We start from the raw sequence: 17,875 nt of genomic DNA, 5'->3' as shown, positions 1-17,875 counted from the left end.
CACCAGCACACAGGCCTGTTTGGGAACCAGCACGATGACAGGAAACACTGAAGCCGTCAGGAGAGAAAAACCCTGTCCACCTTCAGTCAGACTGTCTCATTAACAGCAGCTGAATCAGCTGTGATCAGCTGTGACCAGCTCCTGTCTGCAGTGAACCCATGGATTAACAGACACCTCTCACTGGATCACTGTGATACTGAAGGAGACTTCAAAAAATTCTCAATGAGGTTCTGCAGGATGGACATCAGAGACAGTGACATCCTCACACCGGATCATATCTACCAGGACTGACCAGGACACCCCCCCCCCCCCCCCCCCCCCCCCGGTCCCGTCTAAATGGAGCTGATGACCTGTTTGTGTGGACTCTGCAGCTTTACTGGCTTCACTATCAGGTTTGGGCGGTGCTTTGATTTGAAGTGGACAAAGTTGTGATTTCCACTGAAAAATGGCAGGAAATCTGTTGTGTATTAATAAAACTATGTTTTAATGATACTTCATGTTCTGTGCAGAAATGCACTACAAAGATCACATTTTATCAACATAGAAAAAAACGCAGTCTAAAATTTTATATCTGTATTTCTAAATAAAAGTCTGAGGCTCTGCAGGGCCGTTTGTCCGTGATTCATAGTTTTCTTTGATATCCAGGAAGTTTCAGAACCCCCCCACCGCCCACCTACACGTTCGTGGTGCCTCGCTTCAGTTCGTGCAGCTCCAGCTGGCTCTGGCTGCGTAGTTTGCAGTCTCTGGCCACGGCCTCGGCTCTTTGCAGCATCGTCTGGTGTAATCCGTTTAAATGCGTCGCAGAGGCCAAATGTGAGCCGGGGCTGCTGTGCAGGGGCCCCAGGGGGCCGTAGTTGGAGTATCCTGGGATGAAGGGGGAGGTATAGTAGAGGTGTCGGGGCAGGGCCGGGCTGTGGGGAAACGGGGTCCGGGGCGTGGAGGTGGGGGGGGGCTGCTGCTGTCCTGCCCCCCTGCTCTGCGACAACCCATTAGATCCTATAGTTTTGTCCGCAGATGTGGCGATCTCAGCGAGGGACCACAGTTTGGGTTTAGGGGCCGGATTTGGCCCTTGGATGGCGCTGCAGGAGTCTCTGTGCTCCTTAGGCGGCGGGCTTAACGTGCGCTCCAGCTCTGAAACTCTGAGCATCCCGAGTGGAGCGTTTTGGGGAGGGGCCCCCGTGGAGGTGGGGGCCGGGATGTGGGGCAGCCCCCCGTCCCCGGGCTCTATAAAGTCCGGATCAGTGAAGCCTCGATCAGTGTCACTGCTGCTGCTCTCGTCTCTGTTTGCCAACCCACAGGACTCTCCCACCGAGGGGGGGCGGCGGCCAGCTACACACAGCAGAGCAGAGTGGGTCAGCAGATTAGCAAGACTTTAAGGTCGCACACAGACAGACACACAAACACACAGGGTCATGTAGGGCTGTCAGTAACGATTCTGTTCTTAATCAATCATTTGGGTTTGTAAACAGAACACACTCTTCCACATATTCACCTCAAACACACACACACACACACAAAACAAAGAAAATAAAACTAGGAAACAACATCAGAGCTGCTACTATCGGCAGAAAACAAACCAGCTCATTTTCTGATCAATAATCAATCTGTCATTTTTCAAAGAAGAAAAAAGCCTGAATTTTTCAGCTCCATCTCTCTGGGATGTGCCTTTTTCTGGTTCTTTGTTCCTCTGACATTTGACTGGGGAAAAAAAAAACTGAATGAAAACTTCACCTCTTCAGAAACAAATGGATCAATTCATTAATCAATAAAAAAAATTCACTGACCGTATGAATAATTGTCAGTTTCAGCCTTGAACAGCAGAGAAATTATTCCATACATGGCTGAAGAATGACAGGAAAAACACGACAGGTGCAGATAAATGTCAGTAATGTGATGGACGTCACCTCCGTCTCGTCAGGACTGACAGTTTGATCATGGTCATGTAAACGGGTGAAGCAGTGAATCCTTCACTGTCTCCATCCTTCAGCACTTTGCTTCCCGTCAGTCAACATCATTTCCTCTCGTTCTGAGTCTTTAAAGTTTCATCCTGCTTTTTGCTGTTTTATTTCTCTGATTTTACAGACAAAACACTAGCAGTTCATAAAACCCATCAGTAATAAGAATCTCACAGTATAATGTCGAATAATGTTTTTCTGTATTAGTATAAATATGTTTACTCAAATAATAGAAATCTAACCGGGTCCATTCTCCTGGTTAGGTTTGTTCTTGTCCTTCTACACTTCACTGCTGCTGCTTTGACTTTAGTTCAGGATCCAGATGCTTCACGTTTGAGAGTGTCACAGCAGAGAGTGATGCAGTTTGGGCTCAGGACCACTTTTTAGCACTGATGCTTCGGTTTTATGTAGAAGACTTTTGTTCTTTACGGCTGCAAATAATGATTATTGATCAGTTGTTTTGTCTTTAAATGTCAGAAAAAGCTGAAAAATGCACAAAGTGATGTCTTTGAATGTTTTGTCAAACCAACAATCAGAAAAGATTCAGCAAATATTTCAGTGACTGGTCTCTGGACCATGGATGAAGGAATGAATGAATGATTAATGAATAAACGGGTGCAGCTCTGATGTGGTTCTGTGGTTTTATTTTGTGAGTTGGATCTGAGTGTGTTTGTGTGTGTGTACAGACGTTTCCTCCTCTCACTCACTGGCCTCACTCTTTGTCTCCGTCTCGTCGTCGTTTGTCTTCATCGGCTCCTCGTCCTCGTCGTTCCGCTCCAGGTCGATGTTGTCCTCCTCCTCCTCATCCTCACTCCTGTTTCTGGGAGTCCAGGTCATCTTGTTCTCCTTCTTCAGCCTCCGACGGGCGTTGGCAAACCAGGTGGACACTTGAGTCAGGGTCATCTTGGTGATGATGGCCAGCATGATCTTCTCCCCCTTGGTGGGGTATGGGTTCTTACGGTGCTCGTTCAGCCAGGCCTTCAGCGTGGCCGTGGCGTCCCGCGTGGCGTTTTTCCTGTAGGTGGGGTCCCCATATGGGTAGGGCCCCAGGGCCCCGAACGGGTGGTAGTCTAAGGAGCCGGAGATGCCGGAGGACGGGTCGTACCCTGGACTCTGAAACATGAAATAATGACATAATTTCTGACCTCAGAGCCAAGATTTTTTTTTTTTTTTTTTGTATTTTTTAAATGTTATTTTCAGGATCTTCTCTGCTCGCATGACTTCACACACATGTATGTGTGTTTTCAGTCTGCAGCTTTAATGTTTGGTCACTGGAGCTGTTTTCTTGGCAACGCTCTTCTGAGAAGCAGATTCCTAATCTTAATGGGACTAAGGCGGTTAAACAAAGGTTAAATTAAAAACCAAACGGACAAACAAAATGAAATTTGCTCACAGCGCTGTGCGTTCGAAATGAGGCCGTTTGCATTACAAACAAATCCACTGTGAAAAAATCCTTTAAACCATGTGTTAGAATATTACAGCATTTAAACTGAAACATTTCATCTTTTACACGCAGACCGTTTCACTGGAGCCTGAACTTCACTTTATATTAGAATCAATTTTACTTCTTCAATTATTTTTGAATCAATGTGTAAAAAATAAAAATATTAAAATTACTCCAATACAAAAATGTGTGGTTGTTACTGAGGTTTACTCAACACATTACATTTATTCCCTGCCTAACATCTTAATAAGTAATAAGCTACAGAAATCAGACAATTCGATTTAAATGTAAAAGAAAAAAACACGTTTCTGACAGAAGCTTCATCCTGATGGAAAAACAAAAAATCTATTTTTGATTTTGACTTTTTTCAACACTTATCACACGCAAGTAATATATATATATATATATAAAATCATGAATATTATTTATTGCAGCAACTGAAAAGAATCAGCACACGGAAGGTTTGTGATTTTACATTTTTAAATACGTGTTCCAAAGCTTTTTTATGGTGAAAGAGAAAAAACAAAAGCTTTATCGTTTCACTCAAACTCACAGTTTAAAGCAGCTGAACTTCTTTTAAATTCTTTGACGCGCCTTTATGCACCAACGCAGACTCTTTCTTATAATCACACATTAGAAACCCAAACCCCCTAGAATCAGATCCCCGGTGAGCAGACCGGTTCCGTCCCGGTGTGGACACTCACCACGAAGGAGTTGAGGGTGGCGGCGGCCCGGGGCTCCCCGCCGTACGGAAGGTGGGAGTTGAATCCGGGAGACGTCGCTGGTCCCGAATACGGCGCGAAGGCAGAGCCCGAAGAGGAGCGGCCGAGCTCCTCCGTCCTCGGTCCTAAGATGACCCCGGAGCTGAAGGACGGGCAGGAGTGCAGAGCCAGAGACACGGACGGCTGGAAGAGGAAACCCTGAGGATAAGCCATGACGGCGCGCACAGAGCCGGACTATTACGCACGGGCGAACTCACATCGGAGAGCGAAGGCGCGCTTTTTCCCGGGACTGCATGAGAAAGGGAGGAAGAAGAAGAAGGAGAAAAAGAGGGAAGAGGAGTTTGGAAAACGGAGGAACATTTAGTAGCATCGCAGGTGGCTGCTGGGCTCAGTTTGTGTGTTTCTGCTGCAAGTTTTCCGCTCCCGCTGCTGCTGAACTGATCAGAGCTGAACCCGCCGGAGGGGGGGGGGGGGGGGGGGGGGGGGGGTTGATTGTCAGCTCCACCTCCCGTAAACACAGCCTCACGCTTTCTGCTTCTCCAGCGCTCTCTGCTCCTGCTCTGTTACTTTTCACCATTATTCTAGCAATATTATATTCTAACAGTTTTAGAACCTAACAGCTTATGCTCCTGTAAACTTGAGTTTCTTATCAGAGTAAAAATGGGACAGTCCATCCTGTCTGTGGACCAGGAAACGTCCTGCTCCAGGGTCAGGGGACCAGTCTTGGACCAGACAGGCTGATCAGTAAATGGTCTAATATTATTAATTGAAGTGATTATCAGCTTCATTGTCATTATAACTTCAAACACATGATACGGATTCTAAAGCTCACTGAGGTCAGATTCACTCATCATGCACTGGACTTCATCACAGTGAAACCTGTTTCTGATTCTGGTTCCAGGTGGAGTGGCACAGTGGAAACAGCAGCTGGAGGTGGTTTCTGTGCCACGTCAGCAGCACCACAGAGACCTCCAGCCTCCTTAACCACCATCAAACTGAATCAGCACCTGAACCGATCATCAGAACCTTCAGTGAAATATGGTACGTGTACTACAGTATGGTGTACTACAGTATGGTGTAATCCCAGGACTGGCTGACTCTAATTCTCCCACTTTTCTGGTCCTGGGGCAGTTACTTGCTTTGCTCACTGATTAATCTAAACCTTGTGACTGACAGCACCTTGATTTGTTCTGATTTGACCTGAGTTGTTCTGAGTTGTGGCCTCAGTCTTAGCTGGTGTGAGCAGATGAGTCAGACACTGGGCAGTGATCTGTGGTGGAGTGTGAGGCGTCTGATGCCCCGGGAACAGGTTTTAATGAGCCTGCTCTCTCCTTCTTCCTGCTGCTTTCACTCACAAAATAACCTCCAAACAGCAGCTGAGATATTGACTGTGTCTCTGTGCTGGTGGGTGAAGGAAGCTCCTCTCAGGTGAGATCAGTGTTTAAACTCACAGCCTAATCTGATTTGTGGGTCCTATAAATAGCAGAGTGGTGACTGAAGGAAGCTTTCCTCTCAGCAGGGGAAGAGTGAAAGTGCTGTCAGTTTTCCGTCACTGAAATCAGTTGAAATCTTTATGGTTGTCTTGGTGATGAAGTCTGTCTGGTCTTTTCTCTGGATGAACACACGGTCAGGTTGTTTCACCGGACGAGGCTCTGCAGCGAGGATTTCCAGGTAAGAGCGGAATCAGCCGGCCTCCAGGTCGCAGGCCGAGCTGACGGCTGCTGTCAGGAGCTTCATTGATTAATTGCTGTTGATCCTAATTACTGAACTATCCAGCATCTATTTAAGGTAGCAGACCTGCATGTCCAGATTGTCTCGTTAGTGTTTTAGCTCTGCAGCTAATTATTTTCATTAGTGATTCATTTGTAGAGTATTATCTTGATTAAATGTTTGAAAACAAAAGCTTCAGATCACAGTATTTTAACACAGATTCATCATCATCATCATCATAGATAATCATGTTATCATACTGTTAGTATTGGGACTACAGTTCCCATGACATGTTGGGGGCTGTAAAACAGGAAGTATAATGTCACCGTGGATTCAGTGAGTCGGGTTTGTCCACCTTCAGTCAGACTGTCCCATTAACAGCAGGTTAATCAGCTGTGATCAGCTCCTGTCTGCAGTGAACCATGGATGAACCGACACCTCTCACTGGATCACTGTGATACTGAAGGAAATTAAAAACAGCAGGATTCTCAATGAAGTTCTGCAGGATGGACATCAGAGATGATGATATCCTCAGGAAGTGAAGTCATACTGAATCACATCAGTACATGTTTCAGGTGTGTGGGTTCAAGTCAGACTCAGTCAGGACTCTGAGGACGAGGAGTTTTCATGATGTCGGTCACTCAGTGATGGCTGCCTGTAGAGGCACCTCACAGTCTGAAAGCCTCTGGTCTCTGGTCAAATGTCTCCTTAAGTCCAACCAACTGTCCAAGACCTGAACATGATCAAGAAAAGCAGCCAGTTCTTACGTTTTAGAGCCTGGAACCATCAAATATTTGACATTTTTAAGTTTATCTGAATAAAAGATTAATTCTCTATTGATTGACTGATCAGTCCTTGTTGATCTGCTGTTAAGCAGCAGTGATGTCCTGTTTCCACTTCATGTGCATGAAGGTCTATATTCCAGCTCATATAGTTTATGTTAGTTTAGATTAGATATTAGGATATTAGATTAATGCCCAGCTCACTGATGTATGGATTTCACCAGGATGGACTGTACCGTTGTCAGTTTGCTCCTGGAGCTGATTCCTCTTACAGTCTGGTGGTGAAGGTGTAAAGAGACACCGCCTTTTAATTCACATTAACTGCAGGGGTTTTACAGAAAGTTCAATATAAGACTTTTTGAGGAAACTGGATTCAGTACATTTCAGGACCTGGTTTAACCAACTGTCACTTCTCTACTAAAACACTGCTGCTGAAAAAGCCTCAGTCAGTCAATCCACCAGCCACTAAAACGACTAACACTCATATTTTTCCTGAGCAGTTTTGCACAAATCGAGCTGTGATTTGAGGACGAGTCTATAACCTGCGATGCTAAACGAATATTGATTTGGCATAATGAAGCCTGAATAATGTGGAAACATTGTCCTTAAGGAGCCTCTCTAAGCTCATCACGAGCCTGACTGCACTGACGGGGTGAAATGAAGCGAGCCGCCCGATCTGAAGCTGCTCCTCTGCAGATGGGTCGAGCAGATTAGGGATGGCATTTTCACGCTTTTTTAAGCATCTTTCATTAAAGCGCTCCGTGGCGGCGGAGGTGAACGCACCCCTTATTCTCCTCTGCTGGAAATGATACTCCAGAGGCTGATATTAAACACACCGTGAGCCTCCTGCAGGATGAAGTAATGGCTCAGAAAAGCTCAGATGACTCTTTCATCATCGCCAAGTCGAGACCCCCAGTAGGCCTTGCCCACGAAATGACACTGGTGCCGCTTTATCATATCAAAAAGTTATGTTAACAATTTGCATGTACAAAGTTGAATATTCAGGGAAAACTGCAGTGCAGTCCCTCCATATTCTCCATGGTACTGACTCTTTTGTGAAGATTTTCACATGAAAGAAGCTCTCATTTGTTTTCCCCCAGTAGCTCATAAATTAGCTTAGCTCACGGGCCAAGTGTCCAGAGGTTACTTAAAGACAGTCTGTTTAATAAATTGGAAAACACTCTTCTTTAATAGTTATTATCCAAGTATGAAATGCAATCCTTGTTATCAGAGCTCAGGCATAATTACCACCCGTGGGATTTCTCTATGAAGTGCTGGAAATGTAGCTGTGAAGTGAGGAGACTTTAGAGCGGAGATTCTCCGGATGAGACTGAATGAAGCGGCGACCATCAGGACAGCGTGGATTCTCTGTTTACACTTTTACAGATCATCCACTGAACGGAGAGGAAACCGCTCAGCTGTCGACGGCACGACCTGACTCCAGAATCCACCTCAGGTGTAACACACTCATGATGAGTTATAAATCATTAGCTTAACGACCAAAGCAGGAACTTTAATGATCATATGAATTTCAGATTTGAAGACTGATGTGTGTGAAGAACAGCATGCTGTGAGATGGATTGCAATTCAAAATGCAGTTCTGATTCGTTGCTGACGAAGGTATTGATTGATTCCTGGTGGTCACAATCAGAGAAGCAGTGCACAGGGGGAAACAGTGACACGTTGTTATAGAGGTAAATGGTGAATGGCTGCAGAGCACATCTCACTTATTCACCCGCACACACTGAGAAGACAGAGACCTGGTCTGACCATCAGGAGCACCAATCCTGTACCTCCACCTGCTGAACCACAGCTGCCCCACGGATGGAGAAGACTTCACTAACCATGGCAGGATCATCTAAACAACAAAATATGCTGTGTATCCATGCCATCGAGGACGACATACAGAAGTTTATCCTGCTCTGATGCTCCCATCAGCGGGACCACATCATCTGCCTCTTTTTCACTGCCTCGTCTTCACAACAGCTACAAAAAAATAAGCACATCTGTTTTATGATGTGACTGCGCTATGGTTAAAGTTTGGATAAGTGTAGGCTCAAAAACCACTCGGGCAGTTTAGGAGAAGGGTCATGGTTTGGATTAAAATAAGTGCTTAGTTAACATTAGACGACCTTCAGGTGCTGTTTTAACATTAATATGTGAAGTAAGGACTGTCCTCAGACTGGTCTCTGAGATGCTGCTGAGACCACAGTCCCATGTGACCTGTCTAAAAAACCTTCAGCTAAATTAAGGTTTAGCTCTTACCGTCAATGTCTTTGAGCGTGGATCATCAAACAGGTGCTTTCTGGGTGAGTTTGCTGTGTTTGTTGTGACTTTACGTCAAATATCACAGAGAGATCAGCTCTTTATTTCTGATTCCAGGTGGCTAAACCCCAAACAAAGGACTGGACCGTCTTAAAGGTGCTTCACCAGTAGTAGCATACTGTCTTTATCATGTAAAGTATCACAGAGACACTGTGTGAGGACATTGTGTTCACTGAGTTAGATGTCTTGATGTCTCGTTCCAGAGCCAGACTCCCCATCGACAGGTGAAGACTCTCAGGACCATGGAGGAAGATTTCCAGGAGTCCTGTGTGAGTCCTGACAGGCTCCTGTGCTCCAACACTGAGGAAGAACAGATCCACGACCAGCATAAAACAGGTGAGAAGCAACCATTGTTCTTCTGAACAGTTTGAATCATGTTATAAAAAACTTTATTTGTATATTCACACATACAACCTGCATTAAATAAAAGTAAACAATAAAAAAACAAAAAAACAAATAATTGAGAAGTCAGTCATAATCAGGATGTATTGATCTGTAGATTAGTTTCTGGTTAATTGTTTAAACTACAAAATATCAGAAATTAGTGAAAAATGCCGTCCACAGTTTCACAGAGTCCACAGATCTTCAGAAATCTGTGTTGTCCAATTCAATGGTCCGAAACCCAAAGAGACAGTCAGGACGGGCGTCTTCACTCAGGCAGTCCACGTGCTAAACAAGAACGTCAGTACAGAGGGACACACCTCATGTAGGGCCCTGAAGCAGTCTCTTCATGAGTGGGTTCCTGTTTGGTTTATGAATATGAGAGTCCAGAGAGAGGCCACAGTCCAGTCCAGTCCAGTCCAGTCCAGTCCTTTGACTGACAGGTGCAACATGAATGATGTGAACAACATGGGTTCTCTCTTTTCTCTCCCATTCAATGAAAACAGAACACTTTGACATGTTAGCATTATGTTGGATCAGAAACAGCACCTTCTAGAGTCTCTTTGGGATGAGGTTCATCCACCAGATCACTTGATGTTTGGGATGTAGTCTGATTTTCCTCCTCTGTCTGTTTACACCAAGCTTTGCCTCAGGACGAGAACCAAGCTGAGCATCAGTTAGTTCACCACAGCAACTCAGACTCGGACCAGGACCAGGACCTGAGAACTGCAGCAGCCACTCAGGATGAAGCCGGGGAGTCGGGTGGCAGCGTCCCAGTGCTGGTAATCACTCAGGCAGAGGAGGTGAGTGCAGAGACAGAAGAGCCTGATGGAAACTCACATGAACATCAACCTCTCATGTATATTCATGGGCCTCAGCTGCTCGGATCCACTTTACGTTGGCGGAGCCAAATGTCTCGTCTTCCTCAGTCCCTTTGTTTCCAGCTCGCTCAGGTCTTTCTTCTCCACATTTGCAGTCTTTGTTCTTTGTTTAAACAATGTCTGTGATCAGGTTCAAAGCCCGGCCTCCCTGACAGCTTTTCTTCATCAATCTGACTTTTTTTTGTTCCTTCAAACCATTTTCCAACTGATTTTCTTATTTTCATATTCCTGTGCTCAGAGTTTGTGGATTTCGAGCTGTAATTATGCATTCAGGTCTAGTTTCCACATGTCACATCGTGGACTTAAGGCTCGCCGGATGTTTTCAATAATGTATTTGTTCATTGTGAACTATTTTAAATATTCTCTTTTTCCAGAACCATGTGTTTTGAATGATGAGATAAGGACAGATCTCACTGGCTTTTATCCAAACCTCCTGCTTTTTAATTCCTGACAGTTTCTCTTTTTGCTTTCAGGAGTACAAAATGAACCGAATCACAATCATTCAGATTCACATATTTGTTTTCTTACACAAAACAGCTGTGGACGTTTTCAATTAGCAGCAACAATCTGATAATTGATTGATTGTTAAAGTCATTTTTCATGCAAATGACAGAAACATTTGCTGCTTCTGTCCATCACAGGAAACTGAATGTGTTTGGACAGAAGGAGACATCTGAAGGTGATGAGTGGTCATGTTGCTCTGTGACTGATGTGGATAAGAAACTGTTCAATATGTCAGCGTAAAGCTGATGATGCAGGTGTAAAATTGGAGATATAGTAAAAACAATTTCAGCTTAAACAGCTGCCTGCACTGTGAAAACCTGGACCACCACTCAGGCAAAGTGAGGTGTGGAACAGTTTGAACATAAACAGAACATCACAACCTTCATGAAGGAGGATTTAGGCAGGACTCTGGATCAGGCTGTTGGTTTCCTAATGACCCCCCCACCCCCCAAGCGGGTAATAGATTTCCATTACCCGCCCTCATGTGAACATGCTCACTGATCCGAACCGCCTCCAAATCAGTTTCCTCAGAACCTCTCTGCACGCAGCCGAGAAGCACTTAAACCAAATTGACTTTACTGATGTGAATTATGAAGATACTGATATCATGCATAAAGTTATTTACCCCTCAGAAGAATTCAAATAAGTAATTCCCTCAGATGGTGAAACAGGGAACTAATATGAATGCAAATAGGATTAGGCTCCTGCATTAGTGTCTGATAAACAGTTTACAGGCCTGAGTGTTCACTGGGGATATGCTCTCTGCTTCATGGGTAACCAGGAGATGCCAATCCAGGCAGGGAGGGGCGGAGTGATGGTCCATTCAGCACCTTATCAGGGTTAACCCTCCATCTTCTGCTATTATTAGCCTTCACCGTGCTGCTGCTGTTGTAGTATCACATCATGTCGAGGCTGCTATGTGCAGCTCAGTCTCATTCTGCCGCTGAACTGTGATAAACTTTAAAATCATTTAAATCACTTAAGTTCTTTTCTGTCCTGTTGGACGCCCACACTGTGGACCAGTCAGAGACCAGAATGACTCTGTGTCCTCTCTGCACCACCTGACTTCACTGCTTCCTATTCTGTGGGTCTGTAGGTGAGTTTTAAACCTGTTCAGTCCTAAATGATTTCATTTACTTTAGCTTAGAGTCAATACATTAATGATTAATGAATTACTCACATGAACATGAAATACAGTTGGATTTGATCAATTTAACTGTTGTAGTGAAAATGTGATGTTTTCGCAGCCTTGTCAAGAACTTGGTAAAGAATGTATGAATTGTATGTATGACTTTTATCCAAAGAGACTCAGAAGTGAAGAACGACACTGAAGCTTCAGTGAAAAACAGAGTTAAATCAGTTCAATAAGACAAAGAGCAGGAGACCAGGTGAAGAGGTGTCCTCCATACTTCATCACACTGTGCTGTATCTGCTGTGGTTGGACATCTGAAAAAAGCTGGATTATTCAGTCACAGAGACCAGGACTCATGCCTGGGACCAGGCCTCAGGTCCCACCGCCTGGAACATGTTCAGGCTTCAGATCCACCATAGACACTAAAGTCCTGTTCCACTCTGCACTGCCAGCTCTTGACTTCACTCCACTGTGTGTGGCGTCCAGGTATCAGGACTCTCTGATGATGTGCATAGAGACAGTCAGCAGCACCAATTAAAGCCCACTCTGAGCCATGTTAGTCAGAGGACTCTTCCTGTTCCGGCGACAGTCAGAGCTGAACAAACCTCAGGAGGATCTGAAACGCATCATGTGCCATGTGTCCTCTCTGTACATGAACCAGGGATCATGTGGTTCTGAGAACCTGCTCATTAAACACTGCACATCAAACATGTTTGCTTTTAGATGTTCTCTCACTGATGTGTGATACTTCACCACTCAAAGGACGGATGTGACTGTTAATGAAAACCCCTATCAGCCAGAGTCAGCTCGTCCTGAGCACATACATGTTCATGTTAAAGTATGAACACGAATCAAGACGTGAATAAAAAACTTTAAAAAGTTTTATTCATCTCAACATAAACAACTTATAGACCAAAATATACGAGTGTGCAACATCTACACTCTAACCCTTATTTGAAATAGAAAAGAACTCCAGAAACATCATGTGTCCTCCTGTGTCCTCCTCCACTGTTTGTCTGTTCATCCATGGGTTCACTGCAGACAGGAGCTGTGATCAGCTGATTCAGCTGCTGTTAGTGAGCTGAACTCAGTGAGTCTGGCAGCCTCCTCTCTCTGTTGACTGTACGTACGTTACAAACTGCGACAACTCAAAGCACAAAGATGGTGAAATGTTTTTTCTCGACGAAACTCCTGCAACTATAAAAAACTGTATTTCCCTAAAAATACAGTTTAAATATTTTGCACATTAGGTTTCACAGTGTTCTTCCTTCACACTGAAAACAATGAGAAAGTGTTCACAGCCTTAATTTACTGGCAGCATTTCTTCATTTCTCCATCTGGGTTTGTCTGTGTGCGTTAAACCTCGCTGACACCTCTGAAACACACTACATGCTGGTCTCACCACTGAACAAGGAGAACAGTGTAAACCTGAGGCCGATCATGTGATGATTAAATGTGAATTAAAAGCCAGACAGGAACCTTTTTTGAAGTGCAAAGTAGTGTCATTATTATTTACAGTGGAAGTGATGTAGTACTTGAAATAATTAGCTGAAATCAAAATGATAGGTGGGACGTGTTTTATCAGGCCTTTCCCAGTGTGTGTGTGTGTGTGTGTGTGTGTGTGTGTGGAGTAGGGACAATAGTGAGTGGAGCAGCATAATTAGCTCTCCTGGGACTCCAGTCCTAAACAGTTAAAGGACAATTGTGTCTCTGTGAGATGTTAAACTGCTGCTGCTGTCTGTTGCCAACTGGGGCCTAATTGTACTCAGCAGTAGCCGCGTGTCCTGAGAGCCGCGTGTGAAGATGAACGCCACTTTCAGGCAGACATTTTGTTGAGTAGTAAACACTCTCTCATATGCTAATCCAGCAGCAGCTCGAAGCCGTTTGAGGGACACGAGCGAAGACTGGAGTTGATGGCTGGTGTGTTGCGTCGTGTCGGGTTCACACTGACACACAATTGTGTTGTTTGTGTTAGGACGGTTCCCGAGGCGTCACACAGGAGACGCATACAGCAGGGAGGAAAGGTGTGCCCTGTTTTATCTCATTGTGTTTTTGGAAGAACTGTGATGCTAGGCCAGGAATTCAGATGTCCTCCTTATACAGAGACAGGTGAGACAGGTGGGGATGGGGGGGTAGGAAAAATAAATGGAATTATGATTCTACTTCTCCCTTATTTTTGGATTTTTAAAGACTGATCAGGGAGCAGGGGATGTGATCTGAGGTGTAACAGCAGCTGTGTGGATAAAAAGCACGAGGCATGAAGAAAGGAAAAGATCAGAGTCGAAACAGTTGATTAATCGATCAGAAATTAAAATCAGTAGCTGCTGTTATGATGGATCAATCATTTCAGTGAATTTTCAGGCCAAACATTTGCTGATTTCAGCTTCTAACATCTGAAAATTTGATGCTTTTCTTTATAAAACAGAAAATTAAATCTCCTGGAGTTTTGGTCTTTCGTACAAATAAAACAACATGTTTGTTACCCACGTGTTTTCCAGTCTCGACCAGCATCATCTGCACCAGTCGCTCCACCAGTGAGTTCAGTCCAGCCACAGGAGCCTCAGAGACCAGAGAAACCGGCAGACCTGGCAATCCCTGCAGCTCTGAACATGTTCACAGATCCCAGTCTGAGCTCCAGCAGCGACGGAGGAGACATGACCTGCTCCGACCTCCTGTCTCTGAGGAGCGACTCCTTATCTCTGGCCAGCGAGGCGACCATCTCCAGGAGGGTGAGTGACAGACGGGATGTTGTTGTCATTTTGAACCAGTTTTCAGTCAGAATGTTGTCTCATATCAGCTGTTTGGTGTATTGATCATGGGATATTGATCATAAATACCTGCCCTGCACAGTGATTGCATATTCATAGAGGGACAATAATAATTAAGGGTGTCTTAATTTTCCCTCCTGAAAAAATCAAGACACCTGCACCAGTTCAACACATACAGGCATCATTCAGAGAAACACAGTTAGAGGAGAAGCTGCAGGGGGACAAACGATCAGCTGAGAAAACCATGTCCATTCAAAATGTCTCCAACTGAGGTTTTTATCAGAGTCTCTGCTGATCAGACATCAGTCAGAGGCTGAGCTGGACACACACACACAGTTTGAAAACCTATGGTTTTATTATATATTTAAAATGCATGTATCTGATGTGTGTGGGCTTTGATGTCCAGAGCTGTAGATCTCCGTAAACAGATTAATTTGAGAAACTGTCCTGTCATCTCTGTCTCTCACTGAAATCTGTTTTAAACCACGTTATAAGAAATGCTGTCAGGAATCAGTGGAACTCATCTAAAACTGAAAAAATAAAACTCACCCCCATCTTGTCAAGATGAACCTCCTGAACTGAACAACAGCAAAACTCCCCCCTAACAGCAGAGCTATCCAGTGTCATCATCAGCTAGGGAGGTTCTTTTTACGCAGGGGTCACTTGGGGGAATATGGAGCCCGTCGAATCATTGCCGAGGCTGTGGCGTAATCATAATTCCCTTGACCTCTGGTGACCCCTGCGAGCTTTGACAACGAGGGCCACGCCACAGAACAGGCAGCTCCTTTCAGCGTGCCGCCTGCTCCAAAATGGCTTTTTCATTTCTCAAACAATCATACGGCAGCAGCAGTGAATGAGGGAGCAGATTACATAAGGCCGGGGTTCCCGGGGTGAGATGAGTGCTTTTCTCCAAAAAACCAGAGACTAAGTGCACAAACCGGCAAAGTTGTTATTGTTCTCCTCTCTCATTAAATCTCCCCTCTGACTCGAAGCCTCATCTGAATGCATCCATTGCAAAAATCTCAATTAATATGTTAATGTATGCGAGATTTTTCATTACTTACATCTTCAGAAAGCCCGAAACACCGCAGCTCTCCTGAGAGCTTCTGTTCACTTGTCGTGTTGCTGATGCTGCTCCAGTTTTACATTCAACATTTTTGTCCAGTTCAAGGCGCTTCACAGGTGCCACACCGAGGACAGCAACAAATAAAACAGACAGAAGAGAGAAGGAATCAAAACATTTGAAAGAAACAACTACAATAAAATAAATGATTTAGTGAATAAAGGACAGCTGATAACACTTTAGAATAACGAACCCTTATAAGACATTTATAAGCTATTAGTAGATATTAGTAGATAGTTAACTAATCATGAACTGGACACTTATATACATTTGTAAATGATTATTAAAACACGTATTAATTAAGTTATAAGACATTTATAAACTATTAGTACATATTGAACTAATCATGAATAAACCATTTCTATACATTTGTAAATGATTATAAAACCATTTATAACTAAAGTTGTACAACATTTATATATGATTTAGACATTAAAAATGCTGTGCCAACATTGTTTGTACATGATTTATTCATCATCAACTAATTTTCAATATGATCAACCTTATTAGTAAATTATTGGTGAAATAGTGTAGATGTGTTAAAAAACCCACTGTACCACCATTTGTTTATTCATGTTTAACAGATGATTTGTTAGGCATTCATTAAAAAATCTATAAATGATTTGCAGATGTTATTATGTCCCTTAATCTAAAGTGAACCATATTCATCATTAACAAATATCTAATAATGCTTGCTAAAGATCTGTAGACTTTTTCATCACATGTAATAAATGTTGTAGACAACTTTGGGATCCATCCTTCCTTGTGACATCAAACAGCAACAGAATTAGGAGTACAGAGTATAAGAGTATAAAACATTTTATTAAAACAAGCACAGCAACCAATGTGCTACGAAACAACATATAGCAATAACAATGAAGCTCTTTTCAACAGCCCTCACATTCAAAACACTGTTAATACAGATTAAAAATTGTTTGCTCTGCCAACAGGGCCTCCATCGCTTTAGTCAACTCCTCTATTTTTTTTGGATTGTGCATCATCTTTTTCCTTGGCCTGTGTGCGCAATTTCTTGGCCGACAGCACAGCTGTGGGAGACGGTGGCGTTCGGTTACCTGAAACCACGAAGAAAGGACCAGTGGCAGCTAGTTAACCAAAACTGATAGTTACTATAACACTGCATTATAACTTGGGATGGGAATTGGTAAAATGTTATGGATATCAAATCTATTATCAGTTCTGCTTATTGATCTGATTCTTTAATGATTCCCTTATCAATTCCTGATTTATGTGAGAAAAACCTCCATAAATCAGCCAGTTAGAGTCAGACAGGAGGATGCCTGCTGACCTGATAGGTCAACAGGTTGCAGTTTCTCAATTCATATAACTAACTGCATTTACATGTGTAATGATGAGTGCTATCAATGAGCTACCCACAGGGAGTGATTGAACATCATTAGAGCACTGATAAACGGTATATGGTTACACAGAAGAAGAGTGTTCTGGAGTGTGTGCTTGAAGTAAAACACTGCTGGCTGATGCTAGCACAAAAAGAATACATCTTATAACGTTGTTTTATTCATAAGAATAAGAACATCACATGGTACCAGGAGTGGGGTGAAGAATAAGAAGTGACACAACAAGATGGATGCAATAAAACCGCCAAGTCTGCTGAAACTGACTGGAAACGTAGATGCAAGTTGGAGGTCTTTCAAACAGCAGTTCATGCTGTATGTTGCAGCTGTCGGAGTGGAGCAACGGGCAGATGGAAGGAAAATAGCCATGCTGCTTACCATCGCCGGGCACAGAAGCAATAGTCTTCAACACTTTTGTGTTCGCTCAACCCGAAGATAAAGATAAGTTTGATGAGGTCATAGAAAAATTTCATGAGCACTGTCTGTCTAAGAAAAATGAAACGTACGAGAGGTACGTCTTTCGCTCACGCTTTCAGCACCAGGGGGAGTCATTTGATATTTTTCTCACCGACCTCAAGATTAAAGCTCAATCCTGTAATTTTGGTGATCTCAGAGACTCTATGATAAGAGATCAAATAGTGTTTGGAACTAATGAATAATCGATACAGGCCAAACTGTAAGTACAGTCACAGATGATAAATGGACTGCTCCACTGTTAGTCAATGGGACAATTGTAACATTAAAAATTGACACAGGGGCTAAAGCTAATTTGATC

General features: G+C 43.6%; 1 protein-coding gene across 1 annotated transcript; it reads right to left on the bottom strand.

The window, feature by feature from the left end:
* Positions 1–673: 673 nt before the first annotated feature.
* On the bottom strand, positions 674–4,334 carry LOC121182306 (iroquois-class homeodomain protein IRX-5-like). The gene is made up of 3 exons (XM_041038741.1): positions 4,104–4,334; positions 2,663–3,068; positions 674–1,329 (listed from the first exon to the last, which is right to left on the bottom strand). Exons 1-3 carry the CDS (start codon positions 4,332–4,334, stop codon positions 674–676), a joined length of 1,293 nt encoding a protein of 430 aa, XP_040894675.1.
* Between the last annotated feature and the right edge of the window lie 13,541 nt (positions 4,335–17,875).

This window comes from Toxotes jaculatrix, chromosome 5 (genome assembly GCF_017976425.1).
Source record: "Toxotes jaculatrix isolate fToxJac2 chromosome 5, fToxJac2.pri, whole genome shotgun sequence".
In the NCBI taxonomy this organism is placed as follows: domain Eukaryota; kingdom Metazoa; phylum Chordata; class Actinopteri; family Toxotidae; genus Toxotes; species Toxotes jaculatrix.
This window is presented reverse-complemented; position numbering and strand designations above follow the sequence as displayed.

Coding starts and splice junctions, on each gene's coding strand:
- LOC121182306 (XM_041038741.1), bottom strand. CDS start 4,334: ATGGCTTATCCTCAGGGTTTCCTCTTCCAGCCGTCCGTGTCTCTGGCT. Junction 3,069..4,103: donor CCACCCTCAACTCCTTCGTG/GTGAGTGTCCAC, acceptor TTCATGTTTCAG/AGTCCAGGGTACGACCCGTC. Junction 1,330..2,662: donor GGAGACAAAGAGTGAGGCCA/GTGAGTGAGAGG, acceptor TGCTGTGTGTAG/CTGGCCGCCGCCCCCCCTCG.